The sequence below is a fragment of the Oncorhynchus mykiss genome, chromosome 17, assembly GCF_057628025.1.
Source record: "Oncorhynchus mykiss isolate SJ-2025 chromosome 17, ASM5762802v1, whole genome shotgun sequence".
NCBI classification, from domain to species: Eukaryota; Metazoa; Chordata; class Actinopteri; order Salmoniformes; family Salmonidae; genus Oncorhynchus; species Oncorhynchus mykiss.
This window is the reverse complement of record NC_143038.1, coordinates 40624811-40645517: the sequence shown is the minus strand read 5'-3', so window position 1 is coordinate 40645517 and position 20707 is coordinate 40624811. Positions and strand designations below refer to the sequence as shown.

At 43.9% G+C, this 20707-nt stretch overlaps 1 protein-coding gene across 1 annotated transcript in view; it reads right to left on the bottom strand.

The window, feature by feature from the left end:
• Positions 1-53: 53 nt before the first annotated feature.
• LOC110494185 (lysine-specific demethylase 5B-B) overlaps positions 54-20707 on the bottom strand; it is a 31695-nt gene continuing 11041 nt past the window's right edge. Inside the window, exons 7-26 of the mRNA XM_021569006.3 lie at positions 20567-20667; positions 20172-20330; positions 19741-19860; positions 19417-19575; positions 18843-19024; positions 18403-18565; positions 18158-18277; positions 17737-17934; positions 14384-14565; positions 13881-14005; positions 13391-13541; positions 12136-12256; positions 10855-11210; positions 4605-4743; positions 4118-4297; positions 3798-3956; positions 2986-3505; positions 2609-2811; positions 1104-1361; positions 54-898 (exon numbers count right to left, since the gene is read on the bottom strand). Of these exons, the coding sequence (XP_021424681.1) occupies positions 764-898; positions 1104-1361; positions 2609-2811; positions 2986-3505; positions 3798-3956; positions 4118-4297; positions 4605-4743; positions 10855-11210; positions 12136-12256; positions 13391-13541; positions 13881-14005; positions 14384-14565; positions 17737-17934; positions 18158-18277; positions 18403-18565; positions 18843-19024; positions 19417-19575; positions 19741-19860; positions 20172-20330; positions 20567-20667 (3731 nt within the window). The 3' untranslated portion in view covers positions 54-763. The remainder of the gene's footprint in view (positions 899-1103; positions 1362-2608; positions 2812-2985; positions 3506-3797; positions 3957-4117; positions 4298-4604; positions 4744-10854; positions 11211-12135; positions 12257-13390; positions 13542-13880; positions 14006-14383; positions 14566-17736; positions 17935-18157; positions 18278-18402; positions 18566-18842; positions 19025-19416; positions 19576-19740; positions 19861-20171; positions 20331-20566; positions 20668-20707) is intronic.

Sequence of the window (20707 nt, the reverse complement as noted above, 5' to 3'; positions counted from 1 at the left end):
GTAGGCCTAGTTAAGAGTTTGGATAGCTTCCAAAAATAAAGGACAACATACACTTGTGAGAAAACATTATTTTATTCCTTATGCAAACTGCAACATATGATTCATATTTACCCAAAGGAGGAAAAAAGTCAAACGATACCAGTGGCAGTTAATTCGCACAGTTCCTTATGTTAGCTAGGTTGCAAGTCAAAAACACCACTTTCAACCTAGGAGGGCATTCTATAGGTTCTAGTATAGAACCATTTCTAAGCACAAACATAGCTCAGACGAAAACTGAACTCCTATTAATTAGCAGTTCAGTATTTGCTCAGATAAATATTAGCTCTACATGAGAAGAAAATGGTTCACATTTCAGATGCATGTACAAAAACTGGGTTCCAAAAATGTTATCCAATTGACTTATTTTGGTTGAAAAATCCCTGTTGTTGTCTTGTTACACATGCAAGTCAGTCAAGTGAAAAAGTCTTGTTTACGCCACTTTATTCTCCTTCGTAGACAGTTGGAACCTCATGCAGTACAATCTGCATCATGTCATTGATTGGAAGGATGAAATTGATTGGCTGTAAAGCCAGCCACTAACAAAACGGTGATGGAAGAGCCTCAATAACTCTGAAAAGCAGTCTGGGCTGGGATCAGGAAGATCAATGAGGAGGCAGTGGGACCAGAGCACAGCGAAGAAAGGAGGTTCACTGGGTGGTTATGCACCCAGAGCTGTGACTTATACTAAAAACTCATGATACTTCAAAACCATTCCTTTTGGTCCTCACTCCCTGGTATGGTCTGGCTGTGTGCAGCTGATACAGATGTAGTCCTCTTTTTCAGCCTGCTCTGCAGACACTCCCACGCAGACCTGATGGAACCACTGCTGGCAGCTTCCGTCACACTGGACCCAATTCACCTGATAAAACGAGAGAGGGAAAGAGACACTGGTCAGATTTTGTATTGTTGCTGTATACGCACTTTATACAAATCATACTGCATACTATTTTGAATATACTACAATAAGTCTGTTAGTTGATCTCTAAAACAATTTGACACAAGGGGAGGGATGCACATTGAAATGACCCACAACATTACGCAGTGGAGGTGGGTGTAATGCTAACCTGTTTCCCCTCTGGCTCTCGGCACCACGGTGCAGCGCACAGGGTGAAGTCTTCATCCGAGTCCGACAGGGAGAGGTCAGAGTGGGTGGCGGTGAGTGAAGAGGTCCCCTTGGCCTCCTGGCTCCTCTCCTTGTTCAACTTGGGCTTCTTCTTGCGGGGCTTCTTGGCTTTGTCCTTGCGCTTGGAGCCCTCCTCCTCCATGTGCCGCTTGGTCCTCTTTCCGTTCACAGCCTCCTTCTTGGGACAGGCTACTCCATTCTGGTAACAGTAACCACACATGAAGGTCATACACATAATTAGAACACTAGAATGGACAAACATTCTTATGATGGTCCAAAGATCAGCCATGTTGGTCAACCATGATTTGCCAGTGCTGTAGTAATTTATCGGCACTGTATGCGTGTCAACTAGATAGCCGGCCAGTTTTAAAGGAAATAATCCATAAATGTTTTCAAATTAACCACCAATATTCCATTCAAACAATGTTGTCAATCCACAGCCATACACTGGCTGAAATCAGTTGATAGGATTTAGACATGATGTAAATGCAACAAGTACTGATATTGTATCATAATAGCATTCAGCTTTCCAAGAAAACAACATCCGAGACATTTATGTTCTGTTTACATACATTTTACAGGCTATTTATGAAGAAATGTTTATATAAAACCTGTTTACTATAATTCCATTACACAATTTCTGATCCGTCACATGCCTTTTATTTTCCTGCATAAGTCAAAGGAGGAAATGCCTCTACAGCCCTTCATTCCAATTACACTGGTTTTGGATTTCTCGCTGACCAAGATGGCTGCCATTTCCACCCAGTTATGAAACTTTGACATATCCCCCCCTAGTAATTTAATATTGAACTCAACCAAAAACAATGGAATTGCCATGGAATCTTGTGGGGGAAAGAGCCATGGGGGAATGATCCTGTGTCTCCTCAGAGTACCACAGTACGAGTCATAATAGACGTCTTCTAGACCTGAAAAGGGACAACTTCTACATGTTATTCAGCGAAAACAGCCAAATTTAACTTAAGTAAGCACATTGCGGACCTGTAACAATACATAAATCATGATGGATTTGATGAATATCCCCTTCGTTAGATCAGCTTTGTTGAATGTGCGCCAATCTGGTCAATGGAATGTCTGCATTCCATTGACTCCTTTACCACATCTATTAGGCTCTCTAAAGTCATGAATGTGATGTTTTGGTTTGAATAATGGTTTGTTTTGTAATTTTGCCATCTTTTAAAATCATTAGATGTTTGTTTTACCATCGAGGAACACTTTGAAAATAAGTTTTAATTCATGCTTTTAAGTGCCATCCTCTGGGATCCACATCTTGTCGTATTATTTATTACCCAAATAACATTTTAAAAATGAATGTCAAACTGAAGGACACATTTTCAGAAACTTCATAAATACATCAATATAACCATTATATCAAGTGGTTAGCCTGCTACCTGAGCTCTGCCTTAAAGTAGTAGACTAGTATGTTACCTGGTTGTGAGGGGGGCTCCCTCCCTGAGAGTTCTGCTGGTGTTGATCCTGCTCTGCGCTGTGCTGTGGAAAGGGGCTGTCTGTGTGGTGGTGATGGCGGGGGTCCAGTTTAATGAGGGACCTGTACAGCTGCTGGGTCTCAGGCAGAGTCACCTGCAGCAGGAAGCCCTCTACCATCAGCTCCTCCAGCTCAGGGCTCAGTCCTGAAACAAACACCAACAATACAGCTCAACACAGCCCCTTCAGGAATAGGAATATATATATATATATATATATATATATTTTTTAAAAGTGTCATTAATTTGATAAATATGATAGAAATGTGACTTGTTCTGAGAGGTTGGGGTATTAGATGTTGTTCCCAGCCCGACACTGACCCTGCAGAGGAATGCACTGGTGCTCCGTGTAGAACGACATGCTGTTTGTTTCCTGAGTCGGAGACGGAGCCCAGGTTGGACTAGACGAAGCCCAGCGCTGATGTGACGTCGTCACAGCCACCCCCTCGGCGGAGGCCTGCTGCACGCGGTGCTGCCAGCGGACCGTCCTCTCGATGAGGAAGCGTAGGGCGTCACCCTCAGGCAGCCGCACCCGGATGCGCTGCAGGGAGGCCAGCAGGGGCAGCACCCGGTCAAGAGGGGGTTTCTCCGAGAGTTGGCACCGGGGGCACACCCAGGCCTGGTTAGGCAAGGGGTCCTGGTTAGAGCCTAAGACGCAGCTGCGGTGGAAGGCGTCACGGCAGAGCTCGCACTGCAGCATGGCACCTGACGGAGCCTTGTGGCACACACACACCCTCAATGCCCCGCAGTCACCGGCCAGGAGGAGCTTGGACTCGTTGGAGGCCCTAAGGGCCAGCAGACTCTCCATCTCTTTCTGACGTACCTCGGCCAGAGTGGCCATCTACAGAGAGGGGAACCAGCACAGGTTGGCGTGACAACACGCAATACTCACTACATCAACATACATGTAACCAAACAGCTAGAGTATATGGAATACTGTATCAAACCATACATGCATTTAATCATGCACCTTCATATCATGGGTCCTCATATCAATTTAGAGGGGTTCACTGATTGCAATAGCTGGGTGTAGTGGGTATCTTTAGAATATAGTGGAATTTAATGAGTTCAATGGTCTGTGCTTTTTGGTTTAAAAAAACATTACGTAGACAGAGAGATAGAGCAGCACGTACAGCAGAGGCAGAGTCCTTGCTCTCCGAGAGGGCCCTCTCCACATCACTCAGGCAGTCCAGCCTGGCACTGTTTCTCTCGCTGCACTGGGCCGCATCCTTTGCCCTTTTATACTTTGACTGCTGAGGCCCCGTCCCAGCCTCACACCGGGGGCACAGCACCTAAACACACAAAAGACACCAAGCCAAATCCCAAAAGACCTCAGGAGTGATTCTAAGACGAACACCCAGATGGCACACCATTTACTTTAGTGTACTACTTTTGACAACCCCTAAGGTGTCTGATTATGTGTATTGGCATTAGATTGTTGTAGATGGTTTACCTCCAGCAGGGAGTAAGCAGAGTTCTTCATTAGAAAGGTCTTGGCAGCGCTCTCCTTCCAGGCCTGCACGTCAAACACCAGGGAATCAAGTCGAGCAAGGGGGTCCAGCCAGACTGGGATGGCCTTGGCCCGGGACACCAGGTCCGTCAGGGTATCCAGCACAGGGATACGGCCTCCCAGCTACACACAAACAAACAAACAAACACAGAAAGACAAGTATATAGATACTATTATAAGAAGTCTGGCTTTCTTTCCTTCTCTTCTCTCTCGCTTTTTTCTTTTCAGTCTGGCTAACCAGAAGCAGTTGTATTGTTATTTAAAAAGATATCAATATAGAATAAAACTATATTCATTCAGAAATGTTTCCAATTACATGGGATCATAAACTAGAATGTAGTGCATTTCTTTTGACCAGGGACATTGTCAAAGACATGGCACCTTATTCCCCATGTATTGCACTTTGGGACATAACCTAAGAGGCTCATACCTGTAGGGTCTCTGCCTCCTGAAGCCAGTCTTTAGCCTGGTCCACCGTGTCCTTCAGCAGCAGACAGTTGGGAAGATAGGCAGGGATACTAGCCACCTCCTGCAGAGCTTCCACAAGAGTTTCCACACAGTGACGTGGCCTGGAGATAGAAGCTAGTTTTTAAAACAAATAAATATGCACAGTACTGCTTTTATCTTCAGTGTTAAGTTCTGTCAAGACCTTTTCATATATTCCCCAAACCAGGTGGAACAAAAGAGTCACTCATTTCCCAGTTCATATGGCTCTACAGTAGTCACTTATCACATTTGCACTAATGAGTTCTCATTTCAGACGAGTTGAAATCTGACTAAACCGAGACAACTCTTTGAAGCAATGTTGCTTATAAAACAGTGGAATTAGTGCTCAGTATACCATGTTACTCTATTCAAAACGTTGAATAAATAAATAACGACCTTATTGTCCAAGACGTCTCACTTTAGGCCAGTTTACCCTAATGGCTATGGGCCCATGCTCTGCTACTAGCATCTGTGTAAACTGTGGCGTAAGCCAGCAGAGCAGAGCACTGTCCCAACCCACTGATCCAGTTAAAACACCAGGAAGCAGCTTTCAACTCCAAAATGCAAAACTTGCACTTTTCACTCTCTGCTGGCTGAACTTCTAAGCAGCTTTTGCAAGCAAGGTGTCAATGCTATTTATGTACTATTTCAGTGTGCCTTAGTTTAACGAGTCCCAATCAATTTTATTTAACTTGTTTTGTGTATCTCGTAGCCATTTCCTAATGAAAACATTTATATTGCTTTACTACTGAAGGGGGGCTGAAATGACTGATTTAGCCTCGGTTTCAAACAGTCTCATTAGGAAGACGGAACAAGATTTCGGTTTTGGGGGCATAATTTGCAGTGGGTGTCTCGTGTGTGTTCGAACGTGGGAAGCGTTTGTACATTCACTCTGCCAAAACAGTTAGTCACTCACCCTTCTATACAACTTGAAACAGTTTAACCAGGTCCCATATCCACAAAGCTTGTGAGAGTAGAAAATTGGTCATAAGTACTGAGAAGAGACACTTTACTTCTACTCTTATGGGTAAAATATAAAAACTATGCACGAAGCCTCTAGTAATAAGGAGTCCCACCTACTCCACAGATATTTAGGAGAGCTGTCCTGACCAGTTAAGAGCTACCAGCAGGTGTCTTGATTATAGAAAAAGGAACCGAGTCAGTGGTTCCTGCGCAACAGACATGCAATTGCTTTGGAGCTGAAGGAATGTTTTGATATTTCTATATGATCAACTCATAAATAATACAGACCTACATGCAACAGTATCTCTTGCGCTTTTGACAAAGATTTTACATGATATGCCTAAATAGTTATAACCACTAGGCTAATAAATAATTACATTTTTATTTTGATTATTTCATAAAATTTACATCAAGTTATCACTTTGGAGCGTATTATCACATTGTTAAAAAAGATGGCCAAATTGGGCAAGCCTAGACACTTAAAAATTGGCCAATTGACAGCATCAAGGGCCTTTGTGTTCGGGAATTAATGATAGACCTTTCAAAATGTTTTATGCAACATTAATCGGCAAGTAACTTATTGCCTACTGTGCCATAAGCGATTTAGCGTGCTGAGTGTTGATGCAACGGTAATATTAACAAAATTCCACTTCTGGGTCATTCTATGAAATTGGTCAATCTGTTTTAAAACCAAAATGTATTAGTCATCCTTTAACATTATGAATCAACATAAATTACAGCTTAATGCATTTTTACAACAAAACATTTAAAAAAAAAAATTGTATTGCCTGAATATTAAAAATGTTTTGATTAGTAACTATTTACTTTACACAACTGTTTAAACACCAGTAAAAGACTTAACATCAGAAGGAACAGTAGCAGTTACAGCAGTGACAACTATGCAGACAAGGGGCATAGCTAAGATGGCAGCCACAGTAGTTCAAAACACACTTAACACTAGAACCGCCAAGACTATCAATCTCACCGTTTTCAATTTGTAATTTCAATAACTTAAATTTCAATAAAAACCTTGAACTAACCTGTCCCTGACTTTTCCTAAATGTGTTTTTACACCATCAGTACTTTGAGATAAATATCATAAGAGGAAACTTTTCGCATTTCATCCTTAAAAAAAGCGCACAATCAAAAATGACTGTATGCATATTTAACATTAGAATAGTTGGGCCTCGACGAGTACCAATAGTCACCAGTCTAATAAATCCATTTAATATACAATCAAAAACATACATTATTATTTTGTTTAGAATGGTCATAAAAAAAAAAAACACATGATACCGTTACGTTCCCCAGCAAAAATGTCACTCAAACAGAAGGGGGAACTAACAAAGGTTCACTGACCTACAACCAAAATGAAAAACATGACTAGCAACAACAACTGGAACCTAAAAAGACACTCACCATGTGTACCCACTAAATTTGCCCAAGACGCAAATAAAATAACCCACACCAAAATTAAATACAGGAAGAAAACCAAATAAGTGAAGCAAAACCAAAAACAAACAAGGAAAACAGATTAAGGATTGTTTTTCAAGAAATCAAAATTGGGGAGAACCAACTAAAGGTGTCAGTGCATGCTCAGAGTTTGTGTACTGGTAATCTGTCTAGAACTTATGAATGTTAGCCTGTTTAAAAAGGTCCTGCCCACGTTGGCTACGAAGAGCATGATCACAGAGTCGTCCAGAACAGCTGGCGCTCTCATGCATAGTTTAGTGTTTCTAGCCCTGAAGCGCACATAAAAAGATATTTAGCTTTTCTGGAAGGTTCGCGTCAACTGGACAGCTCGCAGCTGGGTTTCCCCTTTGTAATCTGTGATAGTTTGCAAGCCCTGCCACATCCGACAAGCATCAGAGCCAGTGTAGTAGGATTCGATCTTGGTCCCGTGTTGACACGTCACCCGTTTGATGGTTCATCTGAGGTCGTAGAGGGATTTCTTATAAGCGTCCCGATTAGTGTTCCGCTCCTTGAAAGCGACAGCTCTAGCCTTTAGCGCAGTGTGGATGTTGCCTGTAATCCATGGCTTCTGGTTGGGATATGTACATATGCGGGGGCAATGTCATCGATGCACTTATTAATAAAGCCAGTGACAGATGTGGTAAACTCCACAATGCCGTCAGATGAATCCCAGAACATATTCCAGTCTGTGCTAGTGAAAGAGTCCGGTAGTTTAGCATCTGCTTCATCGGACCACTTCTGTAGTGAGCGCGTCACTGGTACTTCCTGTTTGAGTTTTTGGTTGTAAATCAGGAGTATAGAGTTGGTCAGATTCGCAAAATATATGGCGAGGGAGAGTTTTGTATGTGCGTGTGTAGTAAAAGGTGATCTACCGTTTTTTCGCCTTAGCTGCACATGTGACATGGTAGAACGTTTTTTTCTTTCTTTCCTGCATTAAAGTGACCGGCCACTAGGAGAGCATTTTCTTGTTTGTTTATGGCCCTAGACAGCTCATTGAGTGCGGTCTCAGTGCCAGCATCAGTTTGTGGTGGTAAATACACTGCTACCAAAAAAAAAATATATATATAGTAGCGTTCTCCTGGCATCTACCAAACCCAGATTCATCTGTCGTACTACTAGATGCCTGATTCATTACTCCAGAGAAAGCGCTTCCACTGCTCCAGAGTCCAATGGCGGCGAGCTTTACGCCACTCCAGCCAATGCTTGGCATTGCGCATGGTGATCTTAGGCTTGTGTGCTGCTGCTCGACCATGGAAACCCATTTCATGAAGCTCCCGAACAGTTATCGTGCTGACGTTGCTGCTAAAGGCAGTTTAGAACTAGGTAATGAGTGTTGCAGTTGATTTTTTACGCACTACAGCACTCACCGTTCCTGTTCTGTGAGCTTGTGTGGCCTACCACTTCGCAGCTGAGCCATTGTTGCTTCTAGACATTTACACTTCACAATAACTGCACTTAGTTGACCGGGGCAGCTCTAGCAGGGAAGAAATTTGACAAACTGACTTGTTGGAAAAGGGGCATCCTATAATCAGCATAAAAACAAACAAAAAACACAAAATAGTACAATTGGCCAGGAGACCATAAAACTGCCACCATTCCCTCCGGAGCCATTATGGTGCTGCCCAACCTAAGGAAATCTGTTACATACTAGATTCCTTACATCTCGCAAATCTCCATTTTGGACGATGCCGACTTTATGACCAAAATTAACCTATTTACACAGGAATAAATGTTTGACTTATAGCGATGCCACATTGGCTGTCTTCAACCAGAGAATTTGTTTTTTTAGTTCAGTTGAGCTTGAAAAATGTTTTATTACTCAAGTCAGAAAAGACGTTTACAGCCCTGCCTCAGGTTGACTCCTACTACAGCTAGGAGTCTACAGCCCCGTCTCAGGTTGACTCCTACTACAGCTAGGAGTCTACAGCCCCGTCTCAGGTTGACTCCTACTACAGCTAGGAGTCTACAGCCCCGTCTCAGGTTGACTCCTACTACAGCTAGGAGTCTACAGCCCCGTCTCAGGTTGACTCCTACTACAGCTAGGAGTCTACAGCCCCGTCTCAGGTTGACTCCTACTACAGCTAGGAGTCTACAGCCCCGTCTCAGGTTGACTCCTACTACAGCTAGGAGTCTACAGCCCCGTCTCAGGTTGACTCCTACTACAGCTAGGAGTCTACAGCCCCGTCTCAGGTTGACTCCTACTACAGCTAGGAGTCTACAGCCCCGTCTCAGGTTGACTCCTACTACAGCTAGGAGTCTACAGCCCCGTCTCAGGTTGACTCCTACTACAGCTAGGAGTCTACAGCCCCGTCTCAGGTTGACTCCTACTACAGCTAGGAGTCTACAGCCCCGTCTCAGGTTGACTCCTACTACAGCTAGGAGTCTACAGCCCCGTCTCAGGTTGACTCCTACTACAGCTAGGAGTCTACAGCCCCGTCTCAGGTTGACTCCTACTACAGCTAGGTGTCTACAGCCCCGTCTCAGGTTGACTCCTACTACAGCTAGGAGTCTACAGCCCCGTCTCAGGTTGACTCCTACTACAGCTAGGAGTCTACAGCCCCGTCTCAGGTTGACTCCTACTACAGCTAGGAGTCTACAGCCCCGTCTCAGGTTGACTCCTACTACAGCTAGGAGTCTACAGCCCCGTCTCAGGTTGACTCCTACTACAGCTAGGAGTCTACAGCCCCGTCTCAGGTTGACTCCTACTACAGCTAGGAGTCTACAGCCCCGTCTCAGGTTGACTCCTACTACAGCTAGGAGTCTACAGCCCCGTCTCAGGTTGACTCCTACTACAGCTAGGAGTCTACAGCCCTGTCTCAGGTTGATTCCTACTACAGCTAGGAGTCTACAGCCCTGTCTCAGGGCAAGAGTTTTCCATGTACATTGTTTCATGTAGAATATAACCACTACAAACACCTCTTTCTATGACAGACTGACCAGGTAAAAGCTATGATCCCTTATTGATGACATTTGTTAAATCCACTTCAGTGTAGACGAAGGGGAGGAGACAGTTTAAAAGATGGACATGGATTTTGTATGTATACCATTCAGAGGGTGAATGGGCAAGACAAAAGAGCGGACCAGTGTGCGTCTCATGAACTTCAAATTTGCTGGGTTTTTCACACTCAACAGTTTCCCATGTGTATCAAGAATGGTCCCCCACCCAAAGGACATCCAGCCAACTTGACAATTGTAGGAAGCATTGGCGTCAACATGGACCAGCATTCCAATGGAACGCTTTCGACACCTTGTGGAGTCCATGCCCCGACTAATTCATGATGGGCAAAAGGGTGTGCAACTCAATATTAATAGTGTCCCCAATGTTAGGTACACTCAGTGTATATAAACCCTGGATTACTGATGCTATGTATTGGCTATTGAGTGGCTGAATGGAATTCTACAGTATTTCAATTAAATGTTAAGGACAAAATTACATGCATTTAAGTATTTTTTGTAGTAGTGGGGACAGTAACAGCAATCTCTAAAAATGATACTTTAAGGAAAACATTTATATATTTTCAGACATTTATGTTAAGCTCACATAATATAAAAATGTATGCATTAAGGTCTGTAATAGAATAATGTAGACATTAATAAAGGCATTTCTGTAGCTTCCAAAATATTTTCTAAAATGGTGATGAGTGACAAGACGTGGCTTAAACACAGCGCCCCCTATCAGTCATCTAGTGTATATATAAATCATTGCATATTCAGTTACAGTACTGTCTAAGCCACTCGCCTCCTCGTCTGCCTCTCACCTAGCCTCCATGAGGCGGAGCGCCCGCTCCTCCCAGTGCTCCGACATGGTAAGAAGCTCCTGCAGGCGGGCCATAGCCCTCTCCACTGAGCTGTGTGGGGCCAGGCCCACCCCCTGGTCTATCAGCCTCCGCATGGTGTCCAGACATAGGCTGTGTGGCCGGACACTGGCCCCCTTAACCCCGTCTAGCCAGCGGGCCTGCTCTAGCCTCTCCCTGAGCAGGGCCAGCTGGGGAAGTTCCACATCCAGGCCCAAGCTCAGGTCCAGCAGGCCCTGCAGCGCCACTGGGCTGGGGGCCTCGTCAGAGAGGAGCTGCTCACTGCTCTGCTGGAAGTCATCCACGCGGGTCAGCAGGTCCTGGGGGAAATACAAGCAGGTTAAAGCGCTAATCAATTAGTTTTTTTTCAGTGTTCTCCTGGTCCTAAAAGACTACGGTGGCTTGTAGGTAGGCTTTTGTCCCAGCCTAGTGTCACATCAAGTAATCAATCAACTCATCAAGACTGCTGAGCTGAGTCAGGTGTGTTAGTGAAGTGAGAAACAAAGTACTTGTCACTGTGGTGGTAGTAGGTCCTCCGGCCCCAATCACCATGCATTTACTTTAATGTCATTTAACTAACATGCTGACCAAACCGCTCGCACGTGCGTGTGCCATCGTTCGCATGTTGATTTTGTCCACCCACACCAGACACGATCAGGACACTCAGGTTGAAATATCAAAACTCTGAACCAACTACATTAATATGGGGACAGGTCGAAAAGCATTAAACCTTCATGGTAATTTAGCTAGATAGCTTGCTGTTAGTAGCTAATTTGTCTTAGGATATAAACATTGGGTTGTTATTTTATCTGAAATGCACAAGGTCCTCTACTCCGACAATTAATCCAGAGATAAAAGGGTAAACAGAGTTAGTTTCTTGTAATCTCTCCTCCTTCAGGCTTCTTTTTTGGACTTTATATGATGGTTGGCATCCAACTTTAAGGTGCATTACCACCACCCAACTGGACTGGAGTGTGGACCTCAGTTCATCTTTCAATCACCCACATAGGTATATGCCCCTAAACTAATGAGGAGATGGGAGAGGTGGGACTTGCAGCGCTTCAAACGTCACAAATAGAACCAAGTTCTCCTTTAGCGCCTGGCTATGCAGACGCTCGTTGACACGCGCAAGCATTGTGGGTGCAATGATTGAATAACATGTATGTGTACATTTATTTTTGGTGTGGTCAGCATGTAAGGTAATTAAGTCAACCATATTTCAAGTAAAACCTTCCTAACACCTACCTTAAGTAACGGGGCCTGGCGGATGCTGCAGGGCAGATTGTGCAGCTGCCTGACAAATGACCTGAGCTCCTCCACTGTCAGCAGGTTCTGGCTCTGGGACTTCCTTCCACCTGAACGATACCTGACAACAACACACTAGATCAGAGACACGGCTAACATTCAGGGCACACAAGCTGGAATACATTTTCACTAAAGCACATTTGTTCTGCGATAGATGTGTGTCCTGTCCAGGGCGTGTACTTGTACATCAAGCTGCCTTTGGCTCCTACCCTATAAGCTGTTCTGGCTTGTCAGGCCAAGGCTTGTGCAAGGCTACTTACTTACGTTATTGCTTTCAGAATTAGCTATCATTTGGCTAACTATGTGGCTAAGAATACAAGAATCAGGTATGGTAAAGGATGTTAACTAGGAATGCACAATATAAATCGGTAACATATCGGACGATATTTGCTAAAAATGCCAACATCGGCATGGGCCCGATATCTAGTTTAACGCTGATGTGCATACCTATATAACGTAGGTAGATGACAATGACGTCATGAAAAATACTAAGCTACATGTGCAACACAGCATTCCTAACCTAGCCCACAATGTTTGCTGTGTGGATCTATTTTGAAGTTTCAAAGGAAGATAACAAAAAGGCTGCTATTATTTCCAGAGGACAGGAGAAAGTGAAATCTTTCAATACCACAAACCTAATTACTAATTTTAAATTGCATTACCCCCAGACGTTCGGCGACTACTTAGAACAAAAGAAAAAAAAAAACTAAGCTCACACTTCCAACAAGTTCAAGTCGAGCAGTCCTTTGAAAGAGTAAGAACATTTCAGCGAGACAACTCAAAGGCGAAAACCCTTAACGCCAAGATAATGGTATTCATTGCCCTTGACAAACTGTTCTCTGTCGTGGAGGATGTTGTAATTTCGGTTCATCCCTAATTTTAACATTAGAAAGCATTTTAAATGGGCCTCCCGAGTGGTGCAGTGTTTTAACGCAGTCGTCAGTTCAACTGGGTTTCCTCCGACACATTGGTCTGGCTGGCTTCTGGGATAACGGGCAGGTGTTAAGAAGTGCGGTTTGGCGGGTCATGTTTCGGAGGATGCATGACTCGACCTTCGCCTCCCGAGCCCGTTGGGGAGTTGCAGCGACGAGACAAGATCGAAATTGGGGAGAAAAAGGGGGTAACATCTTTTTATTAAAAAAGCATGATAATACAATAATAGAAAATCATGTGTGTTTATACGCACACAGCCTACCTGGTCTGTCTCTTCCCAATGAGTAGCTGCTGGGCCACCACAGCACACTTCTCAGCATCCAGGGTGACTGTGCGGAGCTGCCGCAGGAGGTCACTCTGAGGGAACCGCTTCACCTCTGCCTCCACCACCAGGGAGCGCAGCTCTTCCAACCCTGAACACACATAAATAAACCAACATGGCTTTAAAACACAGTCATCAATGCATTCAAAGAATCACGGTCCAATGATCAAGTAAGCTGTACAATTAGCAAAGGGTAGAGAATAATCTATTTTAAACTATTCTGGTATTCTGTGTGCATCCTTAGACAAAGACAACATATCTGGGTGATGAGGAATACAAAACATTCCATGAGATATTTAAGAACATCTTGTCTTCTTTGGGTTATGCAAATAAGCAACCAAAACATTTAGCGTTTTATTACGTAATGAACCATTTGAATTACAAAGATGCCTGAACCCAAAGAGGTATCCTACTTAGGGTTACAACTTACCACTTTTCTTGTCTTGTTTGGCCTCCAGGATGTCACTGACATGGGAGACCCAGTATGTGTAGGACTCAGCACGCAGAGTGACTGCTTCCATCATGGGGTAGAGCTCAGCCATGGTAAACCTGTAGCTGTAGACCAAGACACAGGTCTAGTGTGTTTCTGAGGACTAATCCTGGCTGAGTAACAGCTGTCACAATTGGTGATTTTCTAGCCAGGTGACCCATATCTTTTTAGTGTTTCGTCTTTATCAGAAGGTCTAGGCCTTTAGACGTTTCAATGCTGCGCACTCCAACTTTGACCCTTACTTTAAGTTGACACGTTCTTAAAGGGGCATTTTAGTTGAGAAAATAATTATTGTTTTTTAAATACATTTGTGCATGGGATCTGTAAATTTGCATTTGAGCTGTGCGTTTCTGTAAAACATGGGATGTACATAATGAGGGGGACATGATGTATATTAACATTATGTGGCCATTTAGAACTAACTTGGCTGTGGATTGACTTACTTGAGTGTGAGTTCGCTGGAGGTGCAGGAGCAGAGGTCGTGGGCATGGTGCAGACACACCAGCTGGCCGGGACTGCAGGGACAGGTGAGGGCAGACAGGTAGCAGGTGGTCCTGCATTTGGAACACTGGCGCTCCTCGTCTGGCAGCAGGTCGTACTCCGCCTGCTGGGAACGCTGCACGCCCTGGGAACACAGATATGGTCATCAACACACACCCACAGATTAGTAGTGTCAAAGAGATCACACACAGACACCCACACCTAGAGCCATACAAGGAGGAGAGACAGTGATGACCCGGGCACATAGACACATGTGGAGGAAAGTTAACTGTGGCCATTTCAAATCAAATTGTATTGGTCGCATACACATATTTAGCAGATGTTATTGCAAGTGTAGCGAAACGGTGCAGTAATCGAATACACAACTCTAAAAAAGTTAAAGAATGGAATTAAGAAATATTAGGAAGAGCAATGTCAGAGTATAAATAAATGGGATGTATGGACAGAAGATGGATAGAATAATATATGTAGAGCAATAGTTCAATTGGATAGGACTAGAATACAGTGCATTCAGAAAGTACTCAGACCCCTTCTTTCCCCACATTTTGCTACATTATAGCCTTATTCTAAAATTGATTAAATCTACACACAACACCCCATAATGAAAAAGCAAAAACAGGATTAGACATTTTTGCAAAGTAAAAGTATTCAGACCCTTCACTAGGTACTTTGTTGAAGCACCTTTGGCAGCGATTATAACCTCGAGTCTTTTAGGGTATGACGCTACAAGCTTGGCACACGTGTATTTGGGGAGTTTCTCCCATTCTTCTCTGCAGACCCTCTCAAGCTCTGTCAGTTTGGATGGGGAGCGTCGCTGCACAGCTATTTTCAGGTATCGCAAAAAAAGAAACGTCCCTTTTTCAGGACCCTGTCTTTCAAAGATAATTTGAAAAAATCTAAATTACTTCACAGATATTCACCAGAACGAACAATCCCTCCATCAGTGTACAGACTGTCTGCAATAGGTTGAGAGAGGCTGGACTAAGGGCTTGTAGGCCTGTTGTAAGGCAGGTCCTCACCAGACATCACCGGCAACCACGTTGCCTACGGGCACAAACCCACAGTTGCTGGACCAGACAGGACTAGCAAAAAGTGCTCTTCACTGACGAGTCGCAGTTTTGTCTCACCAGGGGTGACGGTCGGATTCACATTTATCGTCGAAGGAATGAGCCTTACACCGAGACCTGAACTCTCGAGTGGGATCGATTTGGAGGTGGAGGGTCCGTCATGGTCTGGGGCTGTGTGTCACAGTATAATCGGACTGAGCTTGTTGTCATTGCAGGCAATCTCAACAAATATATATATTTTATATTTGAGATTCTTCAAAGTAGCCACCCTTTGCCTTGATGACAGCTTTGCACACTCAGCATTCTTTGATTTGTTTTGTGGTTACTACATGATTCCATGTGTTATTTCATATTTTTTATGATGTGTTCACTATTATTCTACAATGTAGAAAATTGTAAAAATAAAAGCCCTTGAATGAGTAGGTGTGACCAAACTTTTGATTGTATACAGTGCCTTGCGAAAGTATTCGCCCCCATTGAACTTTGCGACCTTTTGCCACATTTCAGGCTTCAAACATAAAGATATAAAACTGTATTTTTTTGTGAAGAATCAACAACAAGTGGGACACAATCATGAAGTGGAACGACATTTATTGGATATTTCAAACTTTAACAAATCAAAAACTGAAAAATTGGGCGTGCAAAATTATTCAGCCCCCTTAAGTTAATACTTTGTAGCGCCACCTTTTGCTGTGATTACAGCTGTAAGTCGCTTGGGGTATGTCTCTATCAGTTTTGCACATCGAGAGACTGAAATTCTTTCCCATTCCTCCTTGCAAAACAGCTCGAGCTCAGTGAGGTTGGATGGAGAGCATTTGTGAACAGCAGTTTTCAGTTCTTTCCACAGATTCTCGATTGGATTCAGGTCTGGACTTTGACTTGGCCATTCTAACACCTGGATATGTTTATTTTTGAACCATTCCATTGTAGAATTTGCTTTATGTTTTGGATCATTGTCTTGTTGGAAGACAAATCTCCGTCCCAGTCTCAGGTCTTTTGCAGACTCCATCAGGTTTTCTTCCAGAATGGTCCTGTATTTGGCTCCATCAATCTTCCCATCAATTTTAACCATCTTCCCTATCCCTGCTGAAGAAAAGCAGGCCCAAACCATGATACTGCCACCACCATGTTTGACAGTGGGGATGGTGTGTTCAGCTGTGTTGCTTTTACGCCAAACATAACGTTTTGCATCGTTGCCAAAAAGTTCAATTTTGGTTTCATCTGACCAGAGCACCTTCTTCCACATGTTTGGTGTGTCTCCCAGGTGGCTTGTGGCAAACTTTAAACTACACTTTTTATGGATATCTTTAAGAAATGGCTTTCTTGCCACTCTTCCATAAAGGCCAGATTTGTGCAATATACGACTGATTGTTGTCCTATGGACAGAGCCCCCTACCTCAGCTGTAGATCTCTGCAGTTCATCCAGAGTGATCCTGGGCCTCTTGGCTGCATCTCTGATCAGTCTTCTCCTTGTATGAGCTGAAAGTTTAGAGGGACGGCCAGGTCTTGGTAGATTTGCAGTGGTCTGATACTCCTTCCATTTCAATATTATCGCTTGCACAGTGCTCCTTGGGATGTTTAAAGCTTGGGAAATCTTTTTGTATCCAAATCCGGCTTTAAACTTCTTCACAACAGTATCTCGGACCTGCCTGGTGTGTTCCTTGTTCTTCATGATGCTCTCTGCGCTTTTAACGGACCTCTGAGACTATCACAGTGCAGGTGCATTTATACGGAGACTTGATTACACACAGGTGGATTGTATTTATCATCATTAGTCATTTAGGTCAACATTGGATCATTCAGAGATCCTCACTGAACTTCTGGAGAGAGTTTGCTGCACTGAAAGTAAAGGGGCTGAATAATTTTGCACCCCCAATTTGTCAGTTTTTGATTTGTTAAAAAAGTTTGAAATATCCAATAAATGTCATTCCACTTCATGATTGTGTCCCACTTGTTGTTGATTCTTCACAAAAAAATACAGTTTTATATCTTTATGTTTGAAGCCTGAAATGTGGCAAAAGGTCGCAAAGTTCAAGGGGGCCGAATACTTTCGCAAGGCACTGTGTAATGTAATAAATAAATAAATAAATAAATAAATAAATAAATAAATATATATACATACATACATACATACATATACACATATACACACATATACACACACATACACACACATACAGTACCACTCTCCAAATGCACTGTACGTGCCGGTATGAGAGGCCTCTCACCATCTTGCTGACTTTGTCCCTCAGCTTGTCTTCCTCCTGGAGCATGACGGTCATGTCCCTCTGCACAGCCGAGGCCAGGGCCACATCCATGGTGGTGTCCGCCTTGGACGCCATCTTGCAGACCATCTCGTCGTGGGAGAAGACACAGTACCTATTCAGCTGCCGATAGTGGTCCACACACATGCGGCCCATGGGCATCTGAGAAACAGCGGGAGGCTTTGGGTTAGAACTATACTCTACCATCGATTTAACACCATCAACAAGATCCATACACAGTGCTGGTTACATCAGTGATAACCACACTTGATCCAAAGAGCTACAGGGTATAAAGGCTTTTGTCCACTGCTCATTAGAAGCATCTTCCGGTTATTAAATTACTAGCTTCTGTATGGTATTTATGAGGGACTTCATGGCATCTTACCCAGTCCATGGTGCAAAAGTTGACAGCCTCAGCGAAGTTGAAGCCCTGGTTAAATCCACTATGGTAGGCTCTGGGGAAGGTGATGACAAACTCACCAGAGCACTGATTGGTGCGATAAATCTAGAGAAGAGTAGGTATGAAGTCATGGTTAGACCAATACCATAGCTACACACAATGTTATCTTTTTTCACTTACCCACCTGCCTTCATCACTGTATGTGTGTTGTTGGTGGGTGTGGTACTTACGGGGACGCCGTGGTTCATGAGTGTGTTGGGGTTCATGATGGTGACCAGCTGGTGCAGGAGGTCAGGCTGGGACTCAAACAGCTCGGGGGCCAGTTTCCTCATCACCCACTCCAGCTTCTCTGCAGCGTATCCCGGAACCCCGTACCACGTCTTGGGCTCTCCCCTGAGAACACAGATGCCATTGTCTCAAAAACACTGACGTTATCACTAAAGCTTGAGGTGTATTCTTGTGTGTTTAATACCACGTCAACCAATAAACTAACTCCAATAGTAAACAAGCATATGGGTTTCAAAAGATTCCTCAGAATAAAAGAAGCAGAGACTATTTGCTTAGACCTCTACACAATGCTTGATACCTAGGGCCAAGTTATCCCAGGTCCAGACACAAGGTCATATTATACCGATGGCTTGCGGGGCCTTAAGAGGACACCTGTCTGTACCAGTGCAAGTAGTTGATGGAGTAGCTCCAGTGGTCCTCAATGTGCCAGCAGAAGGAGGAGAAGCACATGCCCACGTAGAGCCAGGGTAACTTCATCCCACAGATGTCAGCCGTAATGTGAGTCAGCACCGAGGAGTCCATCACGGGCATGTTGTTCAGGTTCCAGCCACTGCTCAGGTAATCCTAAGCGCCAGAGAAAGGACAAGTTCAGGCTAGACTGAACTCAGGGTGACAGTCTAAGATACTGGGTCTGAGATGCTACTTTACTGGGAAGGGTTTCATCTGCATTAGAACTCCAATATCACCATAAATACTAGCAACAAGTTTTACCAGGGTCTCTGAGGGGCATAGATTTCTGGGAGGTTGTGATTATTAGCTACTAGCTAGCTAATGACTGTCTCAATTCTAGATCTAGAAAATATTGTGAGAAGTAGATTCTAAAGAAATGTATTATCTTTAGGTGACAAACTGCTCTCTAGATCGGAGATGATGTACTGTTGCAATGTTGTGGTAAAATAAACTTCATAATCCTCCCAATACCTAGCCTATGTTAACCTGTAAGAGAGCCTTTGTACCTCATCCTCAGGGGAGACTTGGAATCGTCCGCCTCTGATGGGGAAGCCACTCCCAAACTCCTTGGAGGCGATGTCTGCCCCATACTCCACAGTAACGTCCTCTTCGATTGTGCTGACCAAGCGCCAGAACTCCTTCTCCACTAGCTCTGTTGGAACCATCTGACAGACAGAGAAAGACACACCGTTACCTCAACTTCCGACTGAGCTCCATCTAATACAGTCAATATCAGGCTGGAGTTCAGAAGCACGCCATTTCAAACTTGTTAAATACAAATATTTTCCAGTTCTCCCTCTACTAAACACCACATATACTACCAAACTTACATGAACCGGCATGTTGAAATAGTCTGACTTGAAGGAGTCTGCCATGTCCCCAAAAGTGCGTAGAGAGTAGTCCCTGCCAGCCTGCTCGAAACCAAAGGCTACCTGAGGTTTGCAACACTCCTGTGGGGAAGACAAGAACGGGAAGTAAGCACTAATACAGCAAATGTCACCTTTAAATAAAAAATTAAAATTAAAAAACAGGAGAAGAATTCCATTGAGTAGCTACAGAAAATAACATACAGAAGAGCAGAATTTGAGCATGCTTTTGTCAAGCTGTGTGTTTGCCTTTACAGTGAAAACAATATTGGAGTTTCCATTTCCAGACTACTGCTACTGCAGTGTTCAACAGCTTCCCCAGTGGACGGGGTGTGTGGATTGTGTTGACAGAGTAGTATGGTAATTGGGTCTGGAAGAGAGAGGCTGTCTGTCACCTGAGCAAGGCACTTGGGACACCTCCAGTCTCCTTTGGGGACATCGTGGAGGGGCGGGATCAGACAGAAGGTGTGGTAGCTGTCGTCACAGCCGTCACACAGCAGCAGGCGGTCCTCTTCGCTCCCACTGCCACACACCAGACACATGTACTGGTCCACCTGAGACAGACAGACACAGCGACACATACACTTTTCAGCTAAAACATTGCAAAATGGCTGCCATAGATCAACCAGGTGGGTGGCTGGGATGAGTTACTTTTGAGAGAAACCGTGACCTGTATAAATGGTACCCATTATGGTTATTAAAATCATTACCATCATCATAGTAATAATGAAGAGGCAATTATCCATGATTAGCTAAAATACATTAGCATATATAAAGGTGCTTTACTCACTGTGGGGTCGTTTTTCTTAGTCAGCATGTTTTCTTTGTCACTTGTTATTGGCTCCTCATGCTCGGTGGCTTCCTGTTTCACCTGAACAGGTAACACTTTCACTGAAATACATTTATCACATTGTTAATGGAGGCCAAGGAA